General features: G+C 38.3%; 1 protein-coding gene across 1 annotated transcript in view; it reads left to right on the top strand.

Annotated features, from left to right (window-relative positions):
* The window catches only part of nphs1 (NPHS1 adhesion molecule, nephrin), a 59,623-nt gene extending 36,874 nt beyond the window's left edge, over nucleotides 1–22,749 (top strand). Inside the window, exons 15-30 of the mRNA XM_079481784.1 lie at nucleotides 580–752; nucleotides 2,431–2,571; nucleotides 3,331–3,468; nucleotides 8,784–8,905; nucleotides 10,912–11,074; nucleotides 11,390–11,546; nucleotides 11,655–11,806; nucleotides 14,910–15,021; nucleotides 15,188–15,369; nucleotides 17,417–17,470; nucleotides 18,765–18,881; nucleotides 19,506–19,551; nucleotides 20,843–20,966; nucleotides 21,201–21,282; nucleotides 22,072–22,211; nucleotides 22,480–22,749. Of these exons, the coding sequence (XP_079337910.1) occupies nucleotides 580–752; nucleotides 2,431–2,571; nucleotides 3,331–3,468; nucleotides 8,784–8,905; nucleotides 10,912–11,074; nucleotides 11,390–11,546; nucleotides 11,655–11,806; nucleotides 14,910–15,021; nucleotides 15,188–15,369; nucleotides 17,417–17,470; nucleotides 18,765–18,881; nucleotides 19,506–19,551; nucleotides 20,843–20,966; nucleotides 21,201–21,282; nucleotides 22,072–22,211; nucleotides 22,480–22,596 (2,020 nt within the window). The 3' untranslated portion in view covers nucleotides 22,597–22,749. The remainder of the gene's footprint in view (nucleotides 1–579; nucleotides 753–2,430; nucleotides 2,572–3,330; nucleotides 3,469–8,783; nucleotides 8,906–10,911; nucleotides 11,075–11,389; nucleotides 11,547–11,654; nucleotides 11,807–14,909; nucleotides 15,022–15,187; nucleotides 15,370–17,416; nucleotides 17,471–18,764; nucleotides 18,882–19,505; nucleotides 19,552–20,842; nucleotides 20,967–21,200; nucleotides 21,283–22,071; nucleotides 22,212–22,479) is intronic.
* The last annotated feature ends 3,806 nt before the right edge of the window (nucleotides 22,750–26,555 follow it).

The following is a 26,555-nucleotide window of genomic DNA, read 5'->3' as shown; positions in this document are numbered from 1 at the left end:
TGAGAGTACTGTTTAGATTGATTCGTTTAAAAGAGGAGTGATTCATTTAGAAAAGGAATGTGGGTAAAAACAAAGGATTAATTCAAAAGGGCACTGATCCGTTAAGAAGAGGAGGGATTCGGTTGGTTGAGTGATTCGTTTAGTACAGGAGTGATCCATTTAAGAGGAATATTTGTATTATACTGAGGAGTGATTCATTAAGAAAAACTGTGGTTTATAAGAGGTGTGATTTGTATAAGAGAGTGTTTTATTCTGTAGATTTGTTTAAAAGAGGAGTGATTTATTTAGAAAAGCAATGTTTTTTAACAAAGGAGTAGTTAATTCATAAGGCCATTGATTCGTTTAGAAGAGGTGAGTTTTATGGATGTTTAGTTTTGTCAGATGTCCCCGGGAGGCACACGTCAAGCCAACAGCAGGTAACACTGTCATCACATGGGGTCAATTAAATATTCATAGTCTACTTTGTGATTTTGTTCTGATGGGAAAACTTTTCATATGCTTTGTTTTAACGGTACGTAACAGTAAATGTCATAAATTGTATTCTGTTTTCATGAAGCCTGGTTGATTTCTCTCTCTCAGACTTCAGGGAGTCGATCAGGCTCCTAAAAGGGCAGAGTTTGGTGGGATGTCCCGGACCAGCAAGCTGTCTCTTGACCTCGGCTCTCATCACAACGGCAAACGGGTCACCTGTCAAGCGATAAGTCATGTGCTTTCTGAGGGGATCAACAACTTCTACACTCTAAATGTGCTCTGTGAGTGACTTTGCGTTCGCGTTAATGTGTAGTGGGGTTCAAAAAAGTCCACCATGAAAATTCGAGTTGCACGATGTAATGTAAACTTGGAATCAATTTAAAACGAAGAAAAACGATCATGTATAACAAATAAGAAATATCTACAGCTCTACGCTTTTTCTAGGTCACTATCCAAGAAAATTTGTTACACTGACCATATTAACTCTTTTGTACAATCAGACTTCCTTGCTTTCATTGATGCACACAACATGCTCTTTAATACAGAATGAACATAGAAACATCATAAAATAAGAGCATTTTCGCTGTGGACCACGTTATTTGAACCTCACTTAACTGTGTTTTTGCTGTACGTTTGGGTGTGTGCACATGCTTGTTGGCAAGAATATCTTCTTTTATTTTGTTGGCATTGGTCGGCATTCTGAGACACGCGTGTTACAGTATGTGTGTTTGAGTGAGCTTTTAGCTAAGCCTGTTCATGACTTTGTGATAATATGACTAAATCATGTGTGTTTTCTGCGCTACGTGCTTTCTAAGTAAGAATTGCATGTGTATATCTGCATTTGTGTATTTTGTTTGCGTAGCTGCTCTAGAACAGACAATGGATGCAAATAGACAAGCTTTCAATCCATTGTCTATCCTAGAACCTTTATATCTCGCCATCCCCCCTACACATGTCTGTGATTGTTTTAGTGTCTTAAGTTTATTTTTCATCATCAACTTTCTGCGTGTGTGTGTGTTCAAGCGTGCACACACTGATGTGAGGCAATCGTTTGTTTAAATCTGCATTTGACTCCTCATTCCTGTCGAAATGACACCATGAACATTAATGAGACAAAGACACAGAAACCTCCTAGAGATCAACGGCACAATAAATCATGTGCCTTGTTTATACGCTGCACAGCAGACGAAAGAGCACAAAATCTGTTTCTCTAGTGGGGGTTTTTGGTGGGGGTCGTGCCCCTTCACAGCATTTCATGGAGTCCCATGTACAGTAAGTACCATAGTACAGTTATGAACATCATTAAAAAAATAATGGTGCAGAAGCCTTGTGGAGATTCTACGGAAGTGCTTTTTATTTATTTATTTGTATTGAGACGGTTAATTACGGTTCGCTTTTAAGAGCCGGGTGTACTTTTATCAGTAGTGTATAACATTATTAGCTGTAAATCCAATTTACAGTTTTGAAAGAAACATTTCATTTTAGCAGTAATTAAAAAGTGTCATTATAAAGTGGTGTCAAAACAATTGTGAGCAGCATTTAAATAGAAACTTTATACTTTTGTAAAAACACAAAAACATGAAGCTCCAACCAATAATCTATTGATTATTATTGGTCATGATCCATGACCAATAATCTATTAAATCTTGTGACTATAAGAAGGATTTATGTCAATATGCATATTAAGATTACAGTTCAGAGTTGAATTAGTAACACAACCACATCAGAAGGCTATAAATAAAATCTACTTTGTGTTATTCTAGAGTAATGTGTTAGTCTGGAATAAGAGTTGTTTTATTACATGCTTTGTTGGACATGTTGCTTGTTTGCATTTTTGCGTTTTGCTGTGTCTAAAGTTCAGATCTCGACTGTATTGTTCATCAAGTTATATATATAGGTTTGCTTTTGTAGTATAGTACCTTCTTACATTTGTGTTTGTGTGCGTTACATTGAACCCAGTTCCTCCCGAGTTCTCCGATGAACAGCCCAGTATGATGCAGGTGGTTGAAGATGAAACCGTCACACTTCCTGCCAAAGTCTCGGCCAATCCGGACACGATCACCTGCGAGTGGATTTTTCAGGGAGAGACGCTTGTGAAAGGTAACAGGCAACATCACATGCCACAATACACAAGCCGTGCCCTCACAGGTCTCCTAAATACACACGCGTAAATACACATTGCCATATGTGTTCTGAATAATACATCGACAGGTTCTGGCACTACACCGTGACAGATGTGATCTCGTGCTAATGTATGCAGTCTAAATGAGGATCGCTGTCGTTCTGAATGCAACACAACGTTTCCGGTCTTCGTTTTTGTGTTGAGGGCTTCTCAGAAGTGTGGCGTTGAGGTCCCTGCGGTATTCCTGCGAAGGGGGTTTTCAGGAAGAAGTGTTGAGGATGAGACAGATGTCTTTTCAGTGTACACAGTGGCCACGGTTTCAGACACTTAAGCAGCACGCTTTTCAAGCAAAACATCAAGCAAAAAAAATCGTTGTGTAGATAAACCAATACGTACTGTGAAAAATGTTGACCATTTTAGTCAAAGCCTTTGTCAACTTGAGGGGACCTGATTTGATTCATTTGATTTTAGCAATATGTTTTAGTAAACTGAGGTGACTAAATATCTAGCGTTTGTTTGTAGATGTAATTGTCTTTGATGCAAGGCAATGTGTTTGTTATCTCATTCAATGACATTCATGCATTTTTTTTATTGGGCCTTAGTTGTATAAATACTTTATAGGGTCACTGTATGTATGCAGGATATTAATATTTTATTTTTGAGTGTGTTTGTGTATAAGCCATGGTCATAGCTCTGTGATTAACCTGGTGCGTGTGGTCTTTTTGTGTTTGTTACAGAAAGAGATCCTCGGTATCACTTTGATGACTGGTCTTTGGAAATCGTGAACGTGTCGCGGCGAGATGGAGGCGATTACTTCATAGAGTGCTTCAACTCAGAGGGGAAATACCGCAAGAAGCTCAAACTGGATGTGCAGTGTAAGGATCCTTTGGATTTGACTAAAACTAACCCTTGCACATCGCCAATCCGAACATACGGACCAAAAGTCATTTGAAAGCACATTAAAATACGGCATTTGTAAGTAGAAACGCAAAACAGCAGGAATAATGGGAAATTAACACTGAAGATATCATGTAGAACAATTCTGAAGTATTCTGCGTGTTAAAATGATTCCGTACTATTGTTAGATCATTCATTTCAGATTCACACATATATAAGAGCGTAGCATTCATATTAACACGTTACAGCGTTCACACAGGTCTCTTAAGCCACATGGTGTCAAGTCCCAGAAGCGCCCCGCTCGCAGAAAGGAATGTGTGAATCAGGCTTAACCAAATGCAAGAAAATTTGTGTCATTGACCATGTTAACGCCTTTGTAGAAAAGGTCACACAAGATGTTCTTCGGATCGTTCTCAAATCATACTGGTGTAATATAGTGCCAGGGAACATGAATACTTATAAATAATGGATTCAGAGATTTTAATTAAACTTTCTTTCAAATTGTACAATTCAATTAGTTGTTCTTTTGGCTTGGACTGCATTGAAGGAATACATTTAATCAGTTAATCATGTGCATTCCCTGGCAGTCAAACCCCTAATCTTTTCATCCATTAATTCCACGTTAGTAGCGAAATGTTATTTTAGTTTAATTGGTAATGAAAATGTATTAAAGGTTAAGCAAAACATAAGGTTTTCAGTAATTGTCACGGGCTTTCGTCACCGCGTGACGTGAGAGGAAGAACCCAATCGCAGGCAGCGGAAAGAGGTGGGGAAAAACAAAGACCCACGATGGGAAGAATGCTGACGGGACTAAAATGCTAACTGAGTCGGAGCCGATGGCCCTGTGTTTAGTGCTCCTACATATAGTGCTGTTGCGATCCGGGCGACCCTAGTTCGAATCCCGGCTTGAGTTCCTTTCCCGATCCCACCCCTTCTCTCTCGCCACTTCACTTCCAGTCCTCTCTAAAACATAAGCTGTCCACATAAAAACAGGCAAAAACGACCCAAAATAAATCTTAAAAAATACAAACTTGAAAATTAACACTTCCCACGAGGGGGCAAAAATAGACCAACTGAAAACACGACATCAAGGCAAGGCTAAACACATGGCACAATTAACACCGTGCAAAGCATCACTTTTGGCGGGGCCAAAGATGAGACCAGAGAGAACACATATTACGTCATGTCTCACAATAATATGTTTCTCTTCACAAAAAACATGTGGCCCTGTCATGATCCTGCCACTAGGCTAGGAAATCAAGACATGAGGAGGCAGAACCATGACAGTAATGATCTCCATTTTGGACCCCATCTTGTTTAAAATACAGCTTCTGGATGTGGAGCAGGATTTGGGTCCAGTGACATTTCACTGTGGGAGGGACTAACCAGGATGATTTAACGGCAAGCTATTGACAAAATGTCTTGTCGTGCGACGCTGTTGACAGGCACAGCTGGTTAGGAGAGAAACACAGATTACAAAGACAGTGTCAACATCATTGCTAATAAACATACCCATCTGACACCTGTGTATGAGGAACTCAAGCACCTGTGAACAAACTGATTATATTTACAGCTACCAAGCAGTCTGTACCACTTTCGACTTAATACACTTTACTATGTTTAAATTGATTTCACAGATTTTCCCCAAGTCTTAGAATTCTGCTATTTTTCTAAAGACACCAAGGAGGATAAGGATAACTATATCGTTCTAAAAGAAATGTCCAAAAAATGACTATAAATATACATCATATGGTTGGCATTAGTTTTAGAGCAATTTTAGTCTTTATGATAAATGCTGAAAGATTGACAACAATTAAAATTAATTCAAATATAAATGGCCTGTGCATCTACAGTAAAATGTAAAACTGCAGCGGGCAAGCTTAGAATAAACATATGACCTTAACATTATAGTTATCTTTATCTTAGTGGTTAACAGTATAAATATATAGATAAAAGCCTAATTAAATGTAAGAAAACAGTATAGTCCACACCAGAGTTAAAATGATACATGGACATTATTATTGTTCAAAACAATTGTTTTTAAGATGATAAAATACCAAACCTTGACAGCCTATCAAAACCCATTCGCATTACATTATAAGCGTGAAACTTATAGAGTATCGCAGGGATGACTTATTTTTGTAGCCCAGTCCGAAGATTAGCGATGCACTGGTTCCCTTTAGGAAGATCGCAAAAAATGTAGATTTGCGAATAACAAAGATTTATTGTTTACACACTTTTCCTTTCAAATAAACACAACATTTGTTACTTTTGAAGCCTTAATGCAATTGCCATAAGTGAAAAGCTAACATGAGGCTTAACAGGCTTCACCACGGTCGCTCGACATCAACGTCAACACCACCAAGCATCCGGCAACTTTTTCGAACTTTATTAAAAGCTTTTTCCCTGGTAAGTTAAAATGACTCTGTGAATGAATTCCTATCCACATTCCTAGAGATTTGTGCCCATTTTGTATTATTTGTGAGATTTATGTGCGATGACTTTTAAAGCCTCAGCCATATGAGGTTAAGAAACGATAAAGCTAACATAAATGTATAAATATAATAATAACATCGTCAAATACAATACACATAACATCATTGTCCATTGGTTTGGATAAAATTATCTTTTAAAGTACATTAAAAAAAAATTGTAGCCTTTATTGTATAATATATTCCAAAACTTGCACAGAAAAGCAAATCCACGATGTTCTCAATGTTTGTACACAGTTTCCATCACATTTCTTTGCTAATTCAAACCCACACACAGCCGCACACATGCTTGAAAGTAAAATAAAGGGAGACATGCAAAAGAGTGGAAAAAAGAGAACTCCCACTTCCTTAATGATTTAATAATAGCACTCCTTCAAATGTAGGCCTGCTTGTTCCTGCAAATCCTTCTGCACTAATGGATCTCGGCGTCCTCGTACAATAGCGGCTGACAGTGGTAGATATTCATTATGTATGGGCCATTTGAATAGCTTTTACCAGCGGTGCTGTTTTCCATGTATAGACCCGCACTTTCTACCTGGTACAATGTGGAACAATGCCGAGGAGGATTGTGCACGTCAACATGACCAAGACTATGCTGGTTGTAATGGCCCACTTGGTTGAGGACATCATCCTCAGATGATGTAGAGGAAGACAACCTTTTTTTGCAGCAGCATTACTATTTTTTAAGGCATCCGGTTTCAGTTGTTGCGAACATGGTTTGACATAATATTTTGTACGATGTTGATGAGATTTGCATTTAATAAATATGCAAGCATGAATTACAGCAAACAATGAAATTAATTAATATAAATGAAAGCAAGACAGAGAGCTGTTGGTTTTATAGTTGCGTCTGGAATGGATTAAACATAAAAACTTTCAAAAGTGTTTCAGGATCGTACGGTTCATTAACATCACGTTTTGTACACAAAGCGAACGATTGCTTTTACCTCACGAGAATCACTGACCTAAAGCCATTGTGTCTGAACAGAGCGTTGCTGCTGGTTTTTGTTACAAATAATGCTTTCTCGCTATAATCTTCTGACAATATTTTCATTATCTAGTTAAATGAGCTTCGCTACTTTTGAAACGAAGGCTAATTGAGGCCCTGAACGAGAATTTTCTGGCGTAAATGTATTTGTTATTGACAGATTTATTTAGTATTTATCTAGTATATTTGTATCACCACAGGCAGCATCTAAAAATGTCTTTCTCTCAACTATAGTTTCTTTATACTTGAATGTCATCTGGCTGTAATCCAGTTTGCTTTCTGCACTTCTTCATTATTGTTCTCTTATCCCTTTACGTACTATAGTTATCTTGACTGAGTGTGACAGATACCTTTTGCGGGGGCGTTAATTCTGTAGTCTTCAGAGGGGGCTGTTAATTTGCTTCAGTAAGCATTAGCTTTCTTCCAACATGTGCGTCCTGTGTGCTAGTGACAGGGACTCAAAGGTCGTTTGCAGTCAGCCATCGAGGAACACTAGAGGATTTAAAATAACCACGTTTTTGTATCTCATGTCCTGTGAATAATTCAAATGGGAAGTGGGAGATACTGCTGTTCACTGTATTGTGCGACTTAAAAAAAACTCATCACATCCAGAATTTAAAAATCAAAAGCTTTTTGCCAAAAGCTTTTCTGTCCTTGAAATTTGCCTTGCAAGACGAAGTCTGAAGTTTTATGCCTTGGATCTTTTCTCGTCTCGTCTCTTCTCGCCTCACCTTCTCTTTTTCAATATTTATGGTTTCCTCTCATCTCACCTAGTCTCGTCTTGTCTCTTTTTCAATATTTATGGTTTCCTCTCATCTCACCTAGTCTCGTCTTGCCTCTTTTACAATTTTTATCTTTTCATCTCGTCTTGTCGCTTTTTCAATATTTATATTTTCCTTTCGTCTCACCTCATCTTGTCTCATCTCATCTCGTCTTGTCTCTTCTTGTCTCTAATTCAATTTTTATCTTCTCATCTCATCTTGCATCTTTCAATATTTATATTTTCCTTTCCTCTCACCTCGTCTTGTCTCATCTCGTCTTGTCTCTTCTTCAATATTTATCTTCTCATCTCTGCTTGTCTCTTTTTTTAATATTTATATTTTCCTTTCGTCTCACCTCATCTTGTCTCATCTCATCTCGTCTTGTCTCTTGTTCAATATTTATCTTCTCATCTCCGCTTGTCTCTTTTTTTAATATTTATGTTTTCCTCTCATCTCATCTCATCTTGCATCTTTCAATATAAATCTTTTCCATTTGTCTTGTCTCGTCTCACCTTGTCTTGTCTCGTCTCATCTCGTCTCTTTTTCAATATGTATCTTTTCCTCTCGTCTCGTTGTCTCATTTTATGTTTATGAAATACATGTGTGTAACAAGATTCGATAGAAGGGAAGGAAGGAGACGTGAACCGGCGAACATAAACTAACTTTTAATTCATAAAATCAAACGTAAATAAACACACACAAACCACAATATAAAATCCAGGCCTGGTCCTCTCTCACTGACGGTCCGGTCGTTCGTCCTTTAATATGCTCCACAATCTCCTCTGTGATACGAGACCGGTGCCTCGCATCGCGGCACTCGTCCCGCCTACCTTGCTACAATGTGATTAGATTTTTGTCTTTTTGAACTATCTCTGTTTAATTCATTAATGCATTCATTTATTATGTCTTTATTCATTTGTACTACATACACATGTTTGAAACTTGCACTGAATGGGTGTTTTGATATTTTGGGAAATTTAAGTACGCAGTTGTTTAAAGTCTCCTCTCTATCTTTTTTCATTGAGCTTGTTTGTCTTTTGGTTGGCCTTCAGATGCCCCGACTGTTCATATGAAGACTGATCCCATTTCGGTTAACTTGGGAGAAACTGCTGACTTACTCTGTGTCGCCGATGCCAATCCCATCACCTTTAATATGTTTTCGTGGAAGTGGATGGTGAGTGAGTCCTTTGTCATTGCTGTTTTCTTTAGCTCGCTCTCTTTTGCTTATTATCGCACTTTTTCATGTATATCGTCTTTTGTTAGTCTAGCTGGCTCTCTCTCTCTCCTTTTATCACCCATTATTTATCTCTCGTCTGTCCTCTGTCTCCAACTTCTCTCTCTCTCACTTTGTTTCACAGCGACTCTGTAACAGAGAGGCTATATTTCACTCTTATAACCACGACAGCGTCTCACCTTTATTCTTAATACTTCTGGTCTAAATGGAGAAAAATAGCTTTCATTAAAGCAGCCCCTCCAAAGGCCACATTTCTCAGCGTTAGCTGCAATTGGGACCGTTTCCGACCATTTGTACATCTATTGTGCCCCGCATGCTTAGTCAGTGTCTTTGATATCAAGCAGCCCACCCTTGCTGTCTGTTTTATATATGTGTGTTTGTCTGAGGTGATTGATGCGTGTGTGAATAGGGAGAAATCACATTTCAGGAGCAGTTGTCTTCCTTTGACTGGAAAGTGTTAATAATCATTGACGTGAAAACTTTTTTGGCTTTTTGATCATTTAAGTGATCGATTTTCAGAGTTTTGAGTTTGTTTGTGTTTTGATTGAATTCTGTAGTCTGTTTGTGTGTGTGTGTCTGTCTGTACGCTTGAAGGAATAGTTCACCCCAAATATTCTGTCATCCGAAAAAGACTTCCATGAAGATTCTTCAAAGTCAATTCCGGAACATTGCTGTTTTAATGTTAATAAATAATTTGAATGTTTTAATGAAACTAAGTCAGTAAGAACAAATGTTCCAATTCTACTAAATACTGTTAATAAATCCAGCAGTTCTATTTGGGTTTGAGGTGAGATCCAGGGGCGTTTCCACCATTGAAGGACATCCGGGGCTTTGCAGTGACGTATAAGTGCGTCTGACGTATACGACGCCGGAGGCGTGGTTGGCTGTCAGTGCCAAACTCGCTTATAAAAACGAACCGGGATCCCGATCAGCACGAGGGACCGCATCAGACCTAATCAAAGCAACATCGCGCTTTCCTTAAGCATCCACTTCATGCAGCAGTCATCATCAGAGAAAACACCCCCAGTTTTTTTGTTTGCTTTCCCGCTCTAGCTAGCCTAGAACCAATTATAACATATAACGTTATGCCTATGGTAGTAATAAATAGCTAGTTAAACAAATAGGCCTACAGTGAAAGCCAGCCAGATGATGATCGTCAGACTTTAAGGAAAAAAGTGAATTCTTACCGACTGACGACTTTCCGAAAAATCCCCAAAGTCTTGTTTGCTTTAATTTTTCTTTAATTATTTCTTTCCTGCTCGCTTACTGTCTCAGTTGTTAACTAGCACTCGCGCTTTTGTTTTTTTTGGGGGGGGGGTTTGGCATTTGGCAGACGCTTTTATCCAAAGCGTCTTACATCGCATTATCCTATACATTTTACATAGGTATCTGCAATCCCCGGAGATCCAACCCACAACCTTGCGTTGTTAACGGAATGCTCTTACCGCTGAGCTACAGGAAAGCTCTTGTGGTTGACTGTGCTAGCTCCTCCCCTTTCTCCTGCATATTCAACAGAGAGGAAGAAACGGAGTAGCCCATAGGCTACCGACAGCAAAGAAATGTCAAGATTATTTTTACAGGTTGTAGGCAGTATATGCAAAGCCAAAGCGCAATGAAATAAAGCAACTTATGATTTCGGGGGTTTACATAGGCTGTTGTCCAGTTTCATATTTGCTCAGTGACAGTCATTACATTCGGGGCTTGACTCAAAACATTCGAGGCTGAAGCCCCGGCAAAATCGAATGGCGCCGCGTCTGTTGCGATCCTCATTACTCGAGTGACACGAAAAACAAATAATCTCGCAGAGAAAGAAACACGATGCTACACGTTAACATTAGAGTAAAGGCCATTATTGTTAGAGAATCCGTAAATATGATTTCGTTTAACCCCACTGTTCCTACAGCTGCATGTTCTAGGCTATGTGTGTGTGTGTCTTAAACATGTAGGGTGAAGAGGAAATCGAAGATCTAGGGGAGCAGAGTGAAGATGAAGGAACTGGCGTGTTAACCATATACGAGGTGACGCGTGACAGGGCAGGATTTTACAGGTGTACGGCAGACAATGGTATAGCGCCCCCTGGCAGCGTGGAGGGACAACTCATTGTGCGCTGTGAGTTCTACCACTCAGATATAAATCCATATCATGCCTGTTTGGAGTGTAATGGATCTCCTGTTAAGCTCTATCATACCCGTCAGAGACATTGTGTTTGTTGGTTTACACACAATACTAAAATTACTAAATTGTGAAGGTCTCTACGCTAGTGTCTTCTGGGATTTTGGTAAACAATTAAATCCACAAAAAACAACATATTTTGCACCACTGAGACACTTTTGAATGATAAAAAAGTGAAATTATTAGTGCTCTCGTGTGGGCAGGAGTACAACGGGTCTCTGCCTTCAAAGTGGTTGTAATGTTTTTCTGTAGTTTCCCCCGAGCTCCAGAAGGGTCCACAGTGGAGAAAAGTGGCCAGCAGGGGGGACGGCAGCAACGATGCCAATGTGGTGTGCCAAGCAGAGGGAGTTCCACGTGTACACTTCACCTGGGCAAAAAACAGATTCCTTTTGGACCTCGGTAACCCCAGGTGCACGCCTCTCAGCACTGATACAGACACAGATTAGTATATTCTGCAATATAAAAGAGGATCTGGAGGTAAATACGAAAAATAATAGTGTTTTGCAACCTCAAACAGATATGAAGAAAAGATGACAAAGGAAGGTGCCATCCACACCAGCATTCTGACCATTATAAATGTGAGCGCGGCGCTGGACTATGCTGTCTTCACATGCACTGCCCACAACAGCATGGGACAAGATTCTCTGGACATCCAGCTTCTTAGCACCAGTATGTATAAACAGAAAGCGTGTGGTTTAACAACAAGCCGAATTGGTCATCTTCACTTGAATGATCCTGTCACCTTCCCTTGACCCCCATTGAAAGGTGACAGTGAATTACCATAAACCTATGAATAAATCAAAGCGTAATGAATGAAAACAAACAGACACAGGTATCTGTGTGTCCACATCTAATTACAAACTCATAAACACCAACACAGATTATAAGCGGGGTCTTGAAAACGCTTTGTGCTCTGAAATGAGATCTAGTTTTCTTTACCTGAACGCCAGTTATGATATTAATTATTCACAGTTGCGGTAATGAGAATAATTTCCCTTTATTTACAGAACAATAGCATTGATCGATCTGTGTTTCTCTCTCACTCTCTCTTCCATTTACGTTTTCAATTACATGTTTGCATTTGGTTTTTATCCGAAGCGACTTACATTGCATTTTTACTATACATTTGTTTCTGACTATGTGCAATACCCTAGGATCGAACCCATGACCCAATTGAGCATCTTCCTGAATGACCGGCTCTATTCTTTCTTCGTAATGGCAAGAGTTTTGTTTTTATTTATGTCTGTTTATTTATCTCTAACAGCGTGAGAGCATAGAAATGCATTAAAGAAACATTCATACAGTTCTCTCTGTGAGTTGTTTGTGATCACCATAAAAAACATTAATAAATTCAGCTTATTTCTCTTTATTAAAAACAAGCAAAATTACATTTACAGCAACGCACTCGTAATGGAAGTGCATGAGCAAGGAGATAAACATGAAAATAAAATCAGATTAGAAAGCAGCTCCATCTATCTCATGCTAACTTGTTTAGAAGAAAAGTTCACCTCATCTATTTTCTTGCTTTTATTTGCTTATGTCGTTCCAAACCCGTTTACTATTGTTTTGCAAGAAAGTGTTTTGATGTTCTAAAGTCAAGTGCTAAGAGTGTTTTTAGTAATAAACTGAAATTTAATTCATTATTCACTGAAAATCCCTTTCAAGCCACGATGTGATGGATTGTGTGGAAGCATTTTTTACATCTTTTGAAAAATGAGATGTGGTTGTTTATATAGGGATAGTTCACCTAGAAAAATGTCATCATTTATACTCACCCTCATACCATTCCAAACCTGTATGACTATCCTTCTTCTGATATTTGATATTTGGATATTTTTCCGATATTTTTCCGATATTTTTCCGATATATAAGATATTTGGAAGAATGCCGTGGCCCTTCAGTGATTCCTTAAAATATTTTTTTTGTGTTTCACACAAATAAACTCCAAAAAGTAACTTTGTATCAGCACCTATTGCTCTTTTATGACATATCGCTTATTCCTCCCTGAACTCTTTGTAAGTCGCTTTGGATAAAAGCATCTGCTAAATGACTAAATGTAAATAAAACCAAAAACTGTAGTTAAATTGAACAGTTAACATTCATAAGAGATTGACGGCATGCAGTCAGAACTGTGTATTTGAATCTTCATTTTTGAGCTTTTCGATTCTTTCGAACCCTCCAGACCGACAGAAAATTCACCTGTGGACTTTGGTAATAAACCTTAATTTAAACTGAACCTGGAATATTCATTTAGTTCTCTCTTTGTAGCTGTAAACCTGAATGCTTTTTCCACTGTTACTACCTCTCTGTTGCCTCCACTCTATATCTCTCCCCTCGCGTAGAATCGGCAGACACTTTTAATGTTTATCATAAAAACCATGAAATACAATCCAATATCCTCTTTTTGCATCCACACCTCCTTCTCTGTTTTATCGCTGTGAATATTCATAATTAATCTTCTTATCATCAGGAGAAAGAGGAATAGAATAAGGCAGATTTTTGTTTGCCGCTTCGCCATTTTGCTTTGATTCTTTCACCTCTCTCATTAAAAACATTTAATAATCGGAATTCATGCAACTTTTGCGTCATTGTAGATCGACATGCGTCACAATCCACAATTTGTTTTGTTGTTCTTCTGAACACAAAATGAAACATTTTGAAGAATGTAGTACAGCAAACAGTTCTGGGGCACTTTTGACTACAGTTTGTTTTTTGCAAACAAAACCAAAAGGTTTTTTTTTCCTACAATGGGTGTCAATTGGTGTTGAGATCTGTTTGGTTATAAACATTATTCCAAACATCTTTCTCTGTGTTCATCAAAACAAAGAAATGTATACAGATTTGAAACAACTTGAAGGTGAGATAATGATGACAGAATTTAAATTTTAGGGTTGTCAGATTATAAAATATACTATACAGATTATAATAACTATACCGCACACGGGCTGCACAATGCGATCAAAGCTGCACAAAGCCTTCATGGTTTCTATTGTCTTTTATCGCTTTGCATCCACCATTTGTCTGCATGTTAACACGGCGGTTAAACATAAGCTATAGGTGTGTTCTACAACGTGCTTTGACGTGCAGAACGATTTGCACACACACCGAGAGCTTGACCCTTGCTTATTTCTGTAAGACAGCTTGTTGCGTGTTACGTGTTGTTGTTGTTTTGCTCATGCAATTCGGTTTATGACCATCAAAAGTTCAAACTGGAATCTGATATTGGCCACATTTAAAAAATAGTGTGAACAGCCGAACAAAAAAGCAAAAAATCTGAATTGAGTATAAAGCTTGCAGTGTGAAAGTGGTCTTTGGTTACCAGAGAAAGCCATGCAGGTTTGCAATGACACAAGAGTGTGTAGACGCTAAAATAATTCAATTTAGGGGTGAATATCCTGTTAAAGCAAAGAATCTTGAATGTGTGATTCAAGTTTGAAGCTTTTAAATCAGATGACACCGACAGAATTTAGAAACGGTGGCGTTGAAATAAGTGTGTAAGGCCTTGTCAGAGGTTTTGGTGAAGGGACGAAAGATCAGTTCATTACAAGCTGTCGAATAATTTTAGAAGACTTTCAGTATGGACTATTAGTCATATAGACATATGGGAGATAAAAATACATAAAAAAATTGATTTTGTGTTCCAATCATCAAAATACGTCACAAAAGATTTTAAATATTTCTTATTTTGACTGTTCCTTGTTTTTAGCTGAGATTTTAGATTTATTATATTGAGCTTACGTTTTCTTCATTCTCTCTGTGTCTTTGTTCTCAGACCACCCCGATCCTCCATCAGAACTGAAACTTCTGCGTGTCAGCCATGACTCCGTAACTCTGGAATGGATGCCCGGGTTTGACGGAGGCTTGACACAGAACTTCCGTGTCAGGTGGGGTTGTCATATATTTCCCTGTGAGGTGTCAATATAAAACATATGTGTCAAGGATTAGTTTTAACTCCCCAAGTGTGTCACAACAACCCAAATTGTACTTTTTTTCAGTGAACTGATGTAAATGTGACTCCCTGATAAACATTAGCATCTGGTTTTTTGACAGGTACCAGTGGGCGGGATCCGTCAGCTACATGTATGTGGATGTTTATCCTCCAACTGCAACTGTTTATACCGTGACAGGCCTCAAACCTTCCACGACGTACAATTTCTCGGTCAACGCTCTCAATGCTATTGGAGAGAGCATCTATGCAGATAACAACAAAATACTGCCCGTCACCACCTCTGGTATAAAGCGGTGCTTCTTAACTGATGTGTTTTTTTATTGACTTGCATATGAAAAATATTTGTTTGTTCCAATTTTGGGTCGCAATTGAACGTCCTGCATGCTGGAACAAAACCAGCTAAAGAACCACTGAGATGTATCTCACCAGGCGCATACGCAGAATTATAAATCTTTCGAGTTCCCACCTTGCAGGTTAAGATACAAGCCTTTACTTTCCACTGCCTTGATGAGCCATTCATCAATCCGACCAATCACATCTCATTTGTGAGGCCAAGATCACGACTGAGCTTCATGCAAATAAGCTGAGCGGCTGAACGTCTGCACCAATCAGTGCACCCGTGTGTTTTCTGAAAGAAAATCTCAGTCTTTATTATGTGCTGTCTGCGAGGAAGAGTGATTGAAAGAATAGAGACAGAAATAGGAAAACAAAACAGTGCGATGTATGATAAATGAAGATAAGCTATATTCCCTCTGCAAATATAATGAATTCTGCAATTGTAATGTCATAGCATTTCATTTGCAAAACAAATTAGTCACGAGAGGATGGCTGCTGACGGATACGTGCAAGAAAAGCGGCTTTGACAGAGTTAAATAATGCGAGGGATTGATAGAGCCATTACAGATGGGCACAAGCTAGCAGAAGACGTGACTTTATACAGTTATCAGTGAAATCATGTAAATATATGAGTCCCAAATGCCATTTAGGCATAGAAGCTGCATAAGAATATAAAGTATTTTAGATTTCTTGCCTAGGATCCGATGCCATTAACAGGATTTCAATAAGGTTGTATTTGTTAACATGATTTAATGCATTAGCTAACACGAACTATAGCATTTATTCATCTTAGTTCATGTTGGTTTCAGCCTTTAATACATTTTTTAAATAAACTAATTGAACTGTTTATATTAGTTGATGCACAGTGAACCTGCATGTTTCTTCATTACAAAGATTAAAAAATGCTGAAAATGTATATTGTTTATTGTTAGTTCATGTTAGCTAATGCAATTACTTATGTTAAGGAATACAACCTTATTGTTTAGTTACCACTTAATAAATTGCTAAATCGAAAGTAAATGCATGATACTTGTTCGTAGATGTATTTGGGGAATTTATCAATTTGATTTACGTTCACAATTTTCATTGTTGCAGTGCAGCTTTACATACATTATAATTGAAAAAGATAAATAATAGTCTATAAAATAAAGACATTATATTGTATTAAAAGTTTAGCGGCATCTAGTGGTGAGGTTGCGAATGTCAACCAACGGCTCACTCCACACCTCCCTTTTGAAGCACTACGGTGGTTGACACAGGACTAAGATGACGTCACGTTTTCGCTTCTTTGCCGGAGAATATAACGTATTTACGAAAACGTGAAAGGTCTTTATACATCTCTGAAGACATAGTTACGTATATTATATTGCATCTCTGTCAATAGATCCTCCAAAAAGTTACACATTGCGCCTTTAAAAAGTGATGCTTTAGTTGATAATTACAAAAAGTGATTTGGTTATTTGTGAGATGTCAACATTTTTTTAAATAGATGCTGTTTTACATTCAATGCAAATAAGGCTTTAAGAGGAAAATATAACCTGTTGTTTTATAAACATTTTCAGTGAACAAAAAAGCGTTTACCGTGTTTTTATGGCTGCATCAGGTGTGTTACGACATATTGGACCATGTGTATTTCCGTCCCTGACTTCATTTTTCCACAGTAAATGAAATACAACATCTACAGTCTATATATTCGGTACCTGCAGTGGATTTCACTCTGCTGGCCACACTAATGGAGTTTGCTATGTACTGATGGAGATGCCTATACACACGGTTATATGGTGGTGCTAAATAATGCAAAGCGTTTTTATTCTTTAAATACATGGTGAACAAGAAAATGTATAAATAAATCAATTTACTTTTGGGGTTGTTTTGATCACAGGCTACAGCTCAGAGCAGCCGAGCACAATGTACACTGGAAGCTCAGCATTAAGTGATTTACTCTCTCTCTCTCTCTCTCTCTCTCTCTCTCCCTCTCTCTCGCTCTCTCTTAGAGGTGGAGTTAGCTGATGGTGTTTCGCCAGCAGACCAGGACTCGACTCCTGCAGGTGCGGCATTTCCTCATTTCCTCCTCCGGCTTACTGCGGCTGCTATTTGTCAAATGTAGAAAAGCCTGACAACCCAGAATTCCGATCAATTTCTTTTCTCATACTTCAGTTTGCGTGGCCTTTACCGCCTGTTTCGTTTCAGAAAGCCTTGGGGCGCTGTGTTTTGCCAGCCGCGGTTTTGCTCGAGCTATAATCTTGAATGCTTCGGCGCTGTTTAAAGGGACAGGGTGGCAGTTATTGACCCTTGATTCAAGGAAACAGAATAAACAGCAGATATGAGGTCCGCCGGATGCTGCTTTGCATTTTGATTGGCTTTGTATAAAACAGATTCATTAGGGTTTTCAATTTCCTTTGGATGGTGATGGTGTTGATTTGGGACTGATGTAGTATGAGGGATTTTTCACAGAGAGATTAATCACTGTGTCTTGTGTTTGTGAATAAACTGGTTCATGCAGCACGGGAGACACTTTCACGAGGCGAGGTGTGACAAGCGTGTCAGATCTCTCACAATCACACACTTGCTTCTACACAAATTCAACAGGGCAATGTCACACAGCTTTGCTAATTCAGCCTAAGACGTCTTTCTTTCAGCATTATGGATGTATTCGTGAATGTTTTTTGCAGAGTTGCCATTAACATTATTTTTGTGCACTTAAAAAAGGCTTTCTCACAACTCAAGTCATTTTTTCAATCATTTTTTACCATATGGCGCCAAATTTATTTTGAGAAGACTCCAAGGTTCGCATGTCATATATAGATAACCACAGATGTAGTCTATCACCTTGACTGTCACGAAGTTTGACAACCAGAAAGTGTTCGAATGCTTTTTATTTTAATTAAAGGTTCATGCAAAAGCAGTCATCACTTGTATTTGTATATTAAGATGCTTTCAACAGCAACAACATAAACCAACGTTATGTGGCCTAAACGTAACTCCCGGTAGACCTCTGCAAAGAATCAATAAGTGCTGAGTCCTTTTAATGTAATTTAATACAATTAATATACAATAAAATTTAATGTTTAATAGTTTTAATCATTTATATTAAATTAATCATTTTAAATTCATCAGTGAATTAAAAAAATATTAATAATGAAAATTAAATATAAAAAAATATATAACCAAACACAGTTAGGGCCAGGCGCATACGTCCCATGAAACCTTCTATAGTAGCAGTACGTTCCTTTATTCATAACTTTTAGATTTTAATAATTTACCTTTGTTTTTTTATATTTTAAGATCAAGTACACAACGTTACAGTATGTTTTAATTCCATAAACTGTGTTTTTTCAACAGGCCCCAGTGTTCCTACATACGCTGTGGTCATACTGGTAGTGGGCGGAGTCCTGTGTTTGCTTAACGCGTTGGGCTGCTTCCTATTCGTCAGGCGCAGAAGAGGGCGGAGCCTGACAGGTAACAAACAGCGCCACCCCAAAGTGTCACAGTTTCTTCTGTGAGCTGTTAGACAGCTTGTCCTCGACAGGTCTTCTCACAGCTACAGCGTGCGGCGTGAAAGGGATGAACCGTCTGAATCCTAATATGACTTCTCACTTTTAAATCCGTCTGCCTCTCTTATCTCTCGCTCTGTCTCCTCACCCATCTGCATCACCCCTCCATCGCTTCTCTTCCCGGCAGCTGTCACTTCTTCCCTTCATCTTTTGCCTTATCTCGCCCCTTTCCCTTTCGTTGTCTGTCACTATCTCTCTCGCTCGCACCATCTGTCTGTTTCCACTCGTCCCTTCCCTCAAACTGTCAGGTGTCTTGTCTTATGGCTCTCTCTCTCTCTCTCTCCCTCTCTCTCTGTTTTTCGGTCTATTCATGAAACTGTCTCCTCTATTTCAATTTCAACGCCTCCTTTTTATCACTTTATTAAAGCTACTGTCACAACACAATTTGCAGGGATGAACCAATAATTGAATGGGTGTGATGAACGTTCTGCGCACAAACAAATCTCGTCTTCTGTCTGTCTGACATTTCGTCTTTTTTTATTATCCTCATGTGACCTGTGTCCCGTAATGTCATTTTTTGCGTATCCAGCGGACAGCAAGAGCATTTCACAGGACACCAAAAGCGACGAGGACAGGTGAGCTGAATTTCTCAGTTTTTAAAGTTTTAAGTCATTCATGCATGCTTGTACGAAACTTGTGACTTCCATTGTATGTACACAAATAAACATTTCTTAAAATATCTTCTTCGTGTGCCACAGAAAAGAATTATGAATAACATGTGGGTTAATAAATGATGACATCATTTTTATTTTTGGGTGGTGAACTATCCTTATTTTACAAGTTATGCAGTTGATCAGTGTGTGTATTTTATACAATCTACCAATCGAGCTACATTGCTTTATTCTCTTATTTTATATCCACTTTGAAAGCAAACACGCTAGTATGCATTTAACATGAGACAGATTTGTATTGCTTATCGTGTTACGTTGCAACACAAGTAACAGTGACGCGTGCACTAACAAGCACAAGATCAGCATGTTGTGGTGGCGAATTGAGAAAAGGCCTCCAGTATAACTGTCTCTCTAAATGAGGCTTTGAGCTTCCAGTGGCTATAGCAGCCATCACGATGGTGTAGAAACACTGCTGAGATTGCGTCTCCATAAATAGACTCCAGAGCTGTACAGAGGGTTCATTTAAGCAGCCTACAGGTGACATGAGCTACAGAAATACTGTGAGTGTTTCTTATTAGAATGGAGACATACCTAAATGAGAGTTTCTGATTGGCCACTGCAACCTTTATCTTCACGTAAAGTTTTTACTTTTGTTAAAACTTTATTTTTGTTGGAACATTACGTAAAGATAATTTCGTCAAGAGAACTGCAATTCTATGATTCAAACATAGATGGCAACATCGAGGCAAATTAAATTGCAGCTTTATCAAGTAGGTCTGCCAAACATCTTAAATGGATACTCCACCCAAAAATGAAAATTCGGTCATGAATTACTCTCTAGTTGTTCCAGACATGTTTACATTTCTTTGTTCGGTTGAACACAAAGAGAGATATTTTGGAATAATGTCAGCAATCTCTCTTTGTGTTTAACCGAACCATTACATTTATACATGTCTGGAACATCTAGAACTTTTGGGTGGAGTTACCTTTTAAAGAGAACTCAACATTTTGTAATCTCAAGTAACGTGCAGTTGTAAGTCATGCACAATAAGACCAGAAAGCAAATAGGGTCAGTTGTGAATTCGTGTCTGCTTCAACGCTTCCAAAATTCAACATACATTTTTTTAATGTCTATTTATCCACTCTCAGGGAAATCCTCCCCGGTTGTGGAAGTTTTTCTTTCTTCCCTTTTCTAACTCGCAGTTGCGATGTGCATGGAATAATAAGTTGAGAAGAGCATTTTCTGCTTCTGCAGGTCCACGGCGAGCGGCTCAACCCGCTATGCGAGCAGAGAGCTTATCAACTCCACGGCACGGCAGACGCTCCTCGTCGACAGCGGCTCAGAGCCTGACAGCAGCGTCTACGAGAGCTTTGGACGGGTATATCACTGGACGCTCGTTCAGCCTGCATGCTTCATATCAGTTTTTACACAGACTCGGTGGAAAGAGCCGGTCTAGCAAGACATATAGATACATTTAAAAACATGGAGGGTGCTGAATCACGAAGGGTCGTTTTGCTTCGTGAAATCGATCACCGGAAAATAGGTGTTACTGCAAAATATGATTTCCTTCTATTTGTACTTTTATTAATTTGCTTAAACAATATCTCAATAGCAGGAGGGTTCACATTATTACTACCCGACTGAGGCCTACAGCCCTGTCCTTTACTCTCATGCTGAAGGCCCGGAGTACCAAGGTGAGTTTACGTGAATGAATATCAACATTTTTTGGTCTCTAGATATATGACACTGTTCATATATGTGTTATATATATGTCACTTTGCTTTTTTTCTAAATCCTTTTTATGTACACAATATACATTGTGTTGTTTGGGTATGGGCATCAATAACATTGACACTTACCGCAAATACAGCAAAATATATACCTTTAAACTCTCTCTCTCTCTCTCTTTCTCTCACTCTATCTCTATATCTCTCTCTATCGTTTGGACTTTAACAAGTTTTTAAGTGTTTGAGCAAACTATCTCAAAATGAAGTTTTATTGGTTAAATATTCACATGACATGATTTAGTGTGACTCGTTTTTCAGAGTTTATGCTAAAAATTCTGAATATAACATTATCATCAATATTAGAATAAATTAGGAATAAAATAAAACAAAATTATAAAAATTTAAAAATTAAGTTTAAGAGAAGTGGATACTTGACAGAATAAAATGTGAAAATTTAAGTATATACTATAAGTGTGCACATGAATAGTGCATAATGACAAATATATAGGTGGTAGCAGACTTTTTTAAATAAAAAATAAAATAAAAAAGGAGTATACATTTAGATTTAGATAATAGATACTCGATCGCATAAAATATGAAATATATGTATATAAGTATGCACGTGAATGGTGCATAATGTCATGTAGATGTAGATGTAGAAGTGGTAGCAGACTTAGCTTTAACAGACTAAACATTTAGTCAAAAACTTAAAATGTAAAATTTTATTATAAATGTGCCGAGTTTCCTTCCCTTCAGATGGAAGACACAACACAAGTCCTCTCACTCACGAGTATGAGGAGGTGAGAGGCTGGGCACTACATGAGGAGCTGCAGGGTTACTCGCTGCTGCCCCCTCCTGTCCGCGGTGATCAACCAGCACCTCCCTCCGGTTATGAGGTGAGCATGAACAGACAACAAGCCGGACCTGTTTTTACTGCACCACTTGTCACGTCGTGTGATTGCTAAATTGATCTGTAAATTGAGCCGTAAATCTGAATCTCCAAAAATCCAAGTCTTAATTCAAAGGATATGTGATGTACGCAAGAGAAGCACAATAGATGGGTGTTGCAGAACACTGGTGCAATAGTTCAGTGTAATAGATTCTGCCAGTTTTCTGTTTCTCTTTGTTAATGTTGATGCGTGTTATGTTTTTTTTCTCAAACAGGGACGGGTGTATAGTAAACCTGATCTGGAGGTTACAGCCAGAGTTTACGATTCTATGGTGTATAGACGTAAAAGAGACTCAAACTTGCCATTTGAACTAAGGGGTGAGCTTGTTTAGTTTAGTTTAATGATGCTGATATGAATTCCTTTTTTGGCCAAATTGATCCGGGTTTATGATTTTAAAGAAACTTTGTTCTCTTATTACATTTCAAATTGTCCATTAATGTTTCATTCATATCATGTCAATTTCAATAAATGGCATGTGTTATTAATTTGGTCTCTATCTTTTTTTTGTACATCTGTAACTGCCTTATATTTTTTAAGGAATGCTTTTCCCAGAAAATAAAAATTCTGTCCTCATTTATTCATTCTTATGTTATTTAAAACCTGTACGACTGTTTCTAGTCTGTAACACAAAAGAAGATTTTTTGGAGAAATGTCTCAGTGGTTTTGTGTCCACACGATGAAAGTCAATGGGGTGCAGTGTTGTTTGCTCACCGACTTTCTTCAAAATATCTTCTTTTGCGTTCTGCAGAAGAGAGAAAGTCAAACAGGTTAGCACGATCCTTTTTAGGGTGAAATTTAAAGCATTACAGTGCGGCTTAAAAATTTTTTTTTAGATAAAATTGTGTAATCTTGAGATTTACGTATTCGTTAGAAATATCACTTGTGACTTATGCAATTACATTGAACCTGAGTGAAGCTGAATGGGTCGTTTGAAGTCTATTTCAGCATCAAAGATGACTTGTTTTATAAGGCGCTTTAGTGGACATCTGTTATTGAGAAACGACACACGAGTTATTTTACATGCTGTAATTGATTCCTGGTCTCAATGGTTTTCCCTAACGGCATGCGTGACTCCTGGGATTCCTGGAAAGTGTGATGCTTTGTCCCAAGAGGAAGTCTAAAATGTGGGAACTGTGATACGAGTCTTGAATCCTTGAGTCTCCGGAAGGCGTCAACAACAACAGCCTTCGAAGATACACATTTGTGGATGTTTTTAAGTGTGTGTCATTACAAGGAGTTGTGAAATATGCAAGGAAACTAGGTGGAAGGTGAATGATGCACAGTATGGATCTGAAACAAGCTTGAAACTAAATTACAGCCCATAGTTTCACCAAAAATGAATTTTGCTCACACTCAAACCTGTAGGATTTTCTCTCCACTGTCTGATGCAAAAGGAGATGTTTGGCAAAATCTTCAGTTGGTTCTTTTCAGCACAGAGAAAAGCACTTAGTCTGGTAAGCGGGGCTTCCAAAAGCTACAAAAAAAGCACCTCGCAGCTTGTGAATCATTCATTGCGAAAATATTTCAGAAGATCTTTTGTGATCCAGCTTTGTAATAACAGAAGAGTAATGATAAAAGAAACCTCGTTTCTAGGTGAAATATTACAATAATTCTTGGCTGAATTCTTGCAGCTAAGCTGGTTTAAAAGTGGACAGCAATTTACAAGTCAGGAGGGATGCCAGAAACATGTTTCAGTGTGCTGGCGTAACAGCTTGTTTAATTGTAAATCAAAGGTGGTCTATAGCCCTTTGTCTTCAGCAGTTCTATATTTTCCCATTTGATTGCCGTTGTTTGGCACAAGAGCAAACCCTACATCACCCTCCCTCTTCCTCCGACGCTGAGATCCGCCTTCACGTCCGTTCAGGCCCGGCCGTGACCCTCCACGTGGCGCCTCTACGACATTGAGCAGACTTCCAACACCCCTAATGCGACAAACAACTGTTCAGACACCTGGCTCGGGGTGGGGCGATCTCGTCTTTTCTTTATACCCACAATCCACTTGGCCTTTTGACCGGATCACCGGTCGTGTCAGACGCCTAAAGCAGCCGCTAGGTCTGTGCAAGGTGAAGTTGCTCATTGTTGCTATGGTTACCGTTCTCCTCTCCACCCTGCTTAGAGTTGTCTGGCGTGTAGGTGCAGAAAACATCTGACAGGGGGTCTAGGTTTTCCAGACGACTGTTCTGTGATATTTCGGCGCGGAGGGAAATCCGAGCGTTTAAATCAGTTTTCTTTAAAGATTACGGCTTAGATCATATTTGGAGAGAAACCAGCAGTGATTAGCTTCATGTTTCAGGAGATGAGATTTCCCCCGGGGAATTTCTAATTTTATAGCTTTTCTTCTCATTTTACTAATAGTATTTCTCAATGCCAAGAAAAAAGCCTTGTTTTAGATCAGCAGCATTATGTGAATAAAGAAATAGGCTGTTAATTGCCAAGCTATAGCAGGATATCAAAACAACGTTTTTGTGCCGCCTATTTATATCGTCAAATTTTCTGCATATATTCAGAGTAAAGGAACAGTCAGCCGTTCCATAATGTGAAGTGGATCGGTCATATATTTTATTTATTTTATGAGAAGTCTGTTCATTGTCTTGTTATTACATCTCTGTGTATGAATAAAAATAAATTATCTTCAGATATTGACTTAAATCAATCAGAAAGAGATATAAAAATTGCACGGCTTTGGAAATTGGTTATCTGGGGCAGCACTCAATTTTATTGCTCATTATACCGACAATATTGACTGCAGAGGGCTATATCCACCAATCATAATCAAGTATTTCAGTGTATCACAACATGAAAAGTAATTTAGTAAATGGCGAATAGCTAACCTTACTGGTACTTTACCGTGTCATCCTGCAAAGGATGGATAAATATGTTCTTACTGCTTTTAAATTTTGCATAAATAATTGACATCAGCTAAATTTAAATTAGTTATTTACATTTATACACTGGACAGGTGCTCAAAATGGCTTAAAGTGCATGCGTGGTTCGATGATATTTGAACCCACAACCTTTTGTGCTGCTAATCTGATGCTGTACTAAACTTAAAGAAAACTACAGAGATATGAAGCAATGTACAGTAAAGTTATGCTATATGCACAAACCTGTAACACAAAACTGTAATCTTGTTGCTAATTATATAATGGTATCACGTCCTGGTTTGGTTTTGTAATCCTTGAGGACTTTCAAAAGAAAGCTGAACAGTAACCAGGTACAGATTCTTTCGAGAAATAGTTTCTTCATGAGCTATGATGCTTTCAAAGTAAACAATAGCACAATAACAGATAAGAAAGCCACAACAGATGAGACATCATTGTTCTAGATGAGAAAATGCCTCATCCCTCACGATCTGTTCACAGTGTACCCTTTTGAATTGAGTGGATGACAGAAATGAGAAGTTGACACACACACACATCATTTGAGCTGTTTTGTAATCTGTCACGTGATTATGAGTCTTTGTGCGCACACAAACACCCTACACACACACTTACACAAACAAACTCAATCAACACGTGTATTCTCACGCCAGTGGAAATGTACACTGTCAAAACACCTGTCTTTTCTTTCATTTGGATCATCATCATCTGCCCAGAATGGTAATATACCGTTTTGCTGTAGGGTAAATTCTATCAAATTCAGCCTGAATATCCCTGTTGTCTATGGAAGTGCCAAAGCTTTTTATAGATTAGAGTGCAGACGCACTTCATTATTTTTACCTAACAACATCACTTTGCTTTGAAGAAGACCATTATTTATTTATATATATATATATATATATATATATATATATATATATAGTTTTTTTGGCTTTGTGTGGATCAACATATGAAAATACAAATAACCTTAGACAAAAATAAATTAATAATGTATTCACTCTCATCAATCAAAACTTGTATGACTCTTTCATTTGCATTATTGCGTTTGGCAGATGCTTTGTATTATACATTTGTATCTGACTATGTGCAATCCCCTGAGATCAAACCCACGACCTTGGCGTTGCTAGCGCCATGCTTCAACCACTGAGCCACAGGAGAGCTTCCATCGTTTACCTGTCCATGTAATGGAAATCAATGGGAGCCAATGTTGTTTGGCTACCAACATTCTTCAAAATACAGCTTATCTTAGTTTGCGTTCTGCTGATGAGTCATACAGGTTTGGAATGACATCAGGTGGAGTGAATGAAGGGAATACCATTTTGGGTGAACTACAACTTTCACAATATTTAAAAAGCATCCCATCATGCGCCTGATGAAGTTGTTTGAGAAAAGTGTGTGCAAAGCTGTAATA

The sequence above is a fragment of the Barbatula barbatula genome (genome assembly GCF_947034865.1).
Source record: "Barbatula barbatula genome assembly, chromosome: 19".
In the NCBI taxonomy this organism is placed as follows: domain Eukaryota; kingdom Metazoa; phylum Chordata; class Actinopteri; order Cypriniformes; family Nemacheilidae; genus Barbatula; species Barbatula barbatula.
Note: the sequence above shows the minus strand (reverse complement) of the source record. Positions and strands in the feature narration are given on the sequence as shown.